We start from the raw sequence: 3,269 nt of genomic DNA on the forward strand, positions 1-3,269 counted from the left end.
TTTTTTTTTTTAGTTTTTATACATAAATGTATATAACTAAAAATGGGACTCTTTAAATTTGTTGATTTTAAAACTAAATAAGCTCTACAGTTTTAAGAATATCTCCTAAAAATTTCAGAGTGGGAGGTTAAGTGGTTTCTGTCCACCAGCCAATTCTTTATAGTCATTTCAGCTCTTTTCTCATATAAAGTGCACCTAAGAACAGTAGCATACAGTTTGTTTATGTTTTTTGTGAAACATTTTGTATGAGTTGGTATTTTTTTTTTTTAATATTAAAATTAAGCATCTCAAACTATATAACAAGTTTCAGTTTAACGTAAAAATACATGCTGATTTTTTATAACGAACCCCTAAGCAAGAAAAAATTATAAATACTTTTCAAAATCGCTTTCCATACTTCATTTTAGCAGCATTCTAGTGCATAACTCAACAGGCGGATGACGTATTAGTCATGCTGACATCTTTTTTTGTCATTAAAATAAGAAATTCGGGCACCTATGTATACGGTTTTTTCTGAGGAGCACTTTTGAACCACAACCACTTTGGAATTATACGAATTATAGCTCAGTTAATTTTAAATTCTGTTTTATAAAATGTCTACAAGGAAGTTCAAGAACATTTGTTGTAATCCTTTAAAAAAAAAAGTCGCACGCTTCAAAAGTCCATAAATATAATTTGCGTCGACCGTCAAAGAATATTTGTGAAAGGTTCAAATCCTTGTGCCCGACAGATCTTTTGTGTGACTCTTGTAGACGTGATATAAATAATTTTAAGGACTCCGCATCAATTTGTGAGGAATCGGATTATTATTCTGATACTGATGACGGTGATTCCCTTTACGATTCTGACAGTGAGGTAAGTAACTAGTGTCATATTTCATTAGCATATTTCAAGCATTAATTTGATTTCTAGGAGGAAAATGGGTACAGTACCCAGTTTTTTTCAGAAATAAAAGCTCAATTTCATAATCCTGGCAAAACTCCCCAAGAAAAAATTGAGCTGTTAAAACTTTTAGATATAAAATGGAGTATAAACAAGACAGCAAAAATGATGAATACTTCTCGATACATTGTCTCAAAGGCAAGAAAATTTCGGAAAGTTAACATTCATTCTGTGAATAGCAAAGGAAATAGTAAGATGGGATTTGCGTTTAATATAAAAAGCACTTAACAAATTCAAAATTTTTATAGAAAAGGCTCTTTCTGCAGAAACAATAAGTATGGTCAAAGAATATTTCGAGCACGATGACATAAGTTCTCTCATGCCAGGACAGAAAGATAAGAAATCTGTTAAAATCGATGGAAAATCTGTAATTTTTCAAAAACGTCTTGTGTTAGGGACTCTGAAAGAAATTTATTCAAAATTCCTTAAAGATAATCCTAATGTGGCAATTGGCCTATCAAAATTTTGTTCTCTTAGACCACCGCATTGCATTTTAGCAGGTTCTGGAGGCACGCATAACGTCTGCACGTGCCCTATCCATGAAAACATAAAACTTATGACATTAGGTAAGAAATTCTTGGAAAATTTACATGCAAAAATTATTAATTATGTGTATATGTATGTGTTTTCAATATTTTTAGGCAGTAATTTGGTGCTTTTAATGAAAAAAGAGGAATATCCAGTAGTTAATTACGAAGATGTTATAATGCTGTCGTTGTGTCCCAATCCGAAGGAGGAATGTTTTTTCAATATGTGCAAGGAGTGTTCAATCTCAAAAACACTGGAGGGTTTGATTAGTGCAATATTTCAAAAATACGAAATTAATGAAGTTACTTACAAAAATTGGAATTCACAACCTAGGACAACGTTGAAAACCATTTGTATTTCTACCGAAACGTTTATCCAAAATTATTGTTTGGCTAGCGAAACATTTCTAATGCATTCATTTATAGCAAAGGAGCAAGCCAATTATTATAAAACTTTGAAAAACAACTTAGAGATCGACCAATGCTTAGTCACTTGCGATTTTGCTGAAAACTATGCCTTTATTGTCCAGAACGCTGTTACTGGATTTCATTGGAATAATGACCAGGCAACGATTTTTCCAATTGTGTTCTATTACAACGATGGTGGGAAAATTAATCATCAAACACTTATTTTTATTTCCGATTGTAAAAAACATGACTCGGTAGCCGTGTATGTATTTTTAAAATCTTTTAATGAATGGTTATCACGTTTCAATGCAAATATTCGCAAATGCATTTATTTCTCTGACGGAGCGCCGCAACAATTTAAAAATGTCAAACACTTTACAACTATATACAATCATGAAAATGACTGGCCGATCTGCGGAATGGCACTTTCATGCCACTGCCCATGGAAAAGTTCCATGCGATGGAGCAGGGGGAGCTTTAAAAAGAAAAGCAAGGAAAGCTAGCCTCCAGATGACTTCAGAACATCAAATAACCACTGCATATCAACTGTATGAGTGGGCTCTGCAAGATGGCACTTTTCCCAGTATCGAAATAGCATTTTGCAGCGAAACTGATTACGAAACTGCAGCTGCATTCTTGAAGGTGCGGTTTGAGAGTTGCAAAACTATACCAGGTACCCAAAAGCTTCATTTTGTTAAAGCTGAAACCGACCACAAATTAAAAGTGAAAACATACTCCAGCTGCGAAAAATTTCAAATCGTAAACTTCTTAAAAAATACATCACAACAAATTTAACAATTTATATTATCCTTATTATTATTTCATGAATTCTTTTTTATTTTACAAACTATGTATTATTATTTTTGCGTGTAAAAACTCAGTGAGCGATTTTATAAAAGTCTAATATACATAAATAAAAGTTCTAAAATGAAGTATGGAAAGCGATTTTGAAAAGTATTTATAATTTTTTCTTGCTTAGGGGTTCGTTATAAAAAATCAGCATGTATTTTTACGTTAAACTGAAACTTGTTATATAGTTTGAGATGCTTAATTTTAATATTAAAAAAAAAATACCAACTCATACAAAATGTTTCACAAAAAACATAAACAAACTGTATGCAACTGTTCTTAGGTGCACTTTATATGAGAAAAGAGCTGAAATGACTATAAAGAATTGGCTGGTGGACAGAAACCACTTAACCTCCCACTCTGAAATTTTTAGGAGATATTCTTAAAACTGTAGAGCTTATTTAGTTTTAAAATCAACAAATTTAAAGAGTCCCATTTTTAGTTATATACATTTATGTATAAAAACTAAAAAAAAAAAAATTGTATGAAAAAAAAAATATTTTTTTTATTTTTGTGTACTTAAAGAGTACTAACGATTATTAA

At 31.3% G+C, this 3,269-nt stretch overlaps 2 protein-coding genes across 11 annotated transcripts in view; both read left to right on the top strand.

Annotated features, from left to right (window-relative positions):
* Window positions 1-3,269, top strand: part of LOC118745727 (zinc finger protein 2) — a 611,899-nt gene that overhangs the window by 25,645 nt on the left and 582,985 nt on the right. The window lies entirely within an intron of this gene.
* Window positions 60-2,869, top strand: LOC118745729. Its single transcript, XM_036479359.1, has 2 exons — window positions 60-1,508; window positions 1,584-2,869. Exons 1-2 carry the CDS (start codon window positions 1,220-1,222, stop codon window positions 2,378-2,380), a joined length of 1,086 nt encoding a protein of 361 aa, XP_036335252.1. The 5' UTR covers window positions 60-1,219; the 3' UTR covers window positions 2,381-2,869.

The sequence above is a fragment of the Rhagoletis pomonella genome, unplaced genomic scaffold, assembly GCF_013731165.1.
Source record: "Rhagoletis pomonella isolate Grant_MI unplaced genomic scaffold, Rhpom_1.0 Rhpom_scaffold_00009, whole genome shotgun sequence".
Taxonomy (NCBI): domain Eukaryota; kingdom Metazoa; phylum Arthropoda; class Insecta; order Diptera; family Tephritidae; genus Rhagoletis; species Rhagoletis pomonella.

Bases quoted from the DNA above. Each gene is read 5' to 3' on its own strand.
- LOC118745729 (XM_036479359.1), top strand. From the start codon at position 1,220: ATGGTCAAAGAATATTTCGAGCACGATGACATAAGTTCTCTCATGCCA. The intron at 1,509-1,583 runs GTAAGAAATTCT...CAATATTTTTAG, and splicing joins CATAAAACTTATGACATTAG to GCAGTAATTTGGTGCTTTTA.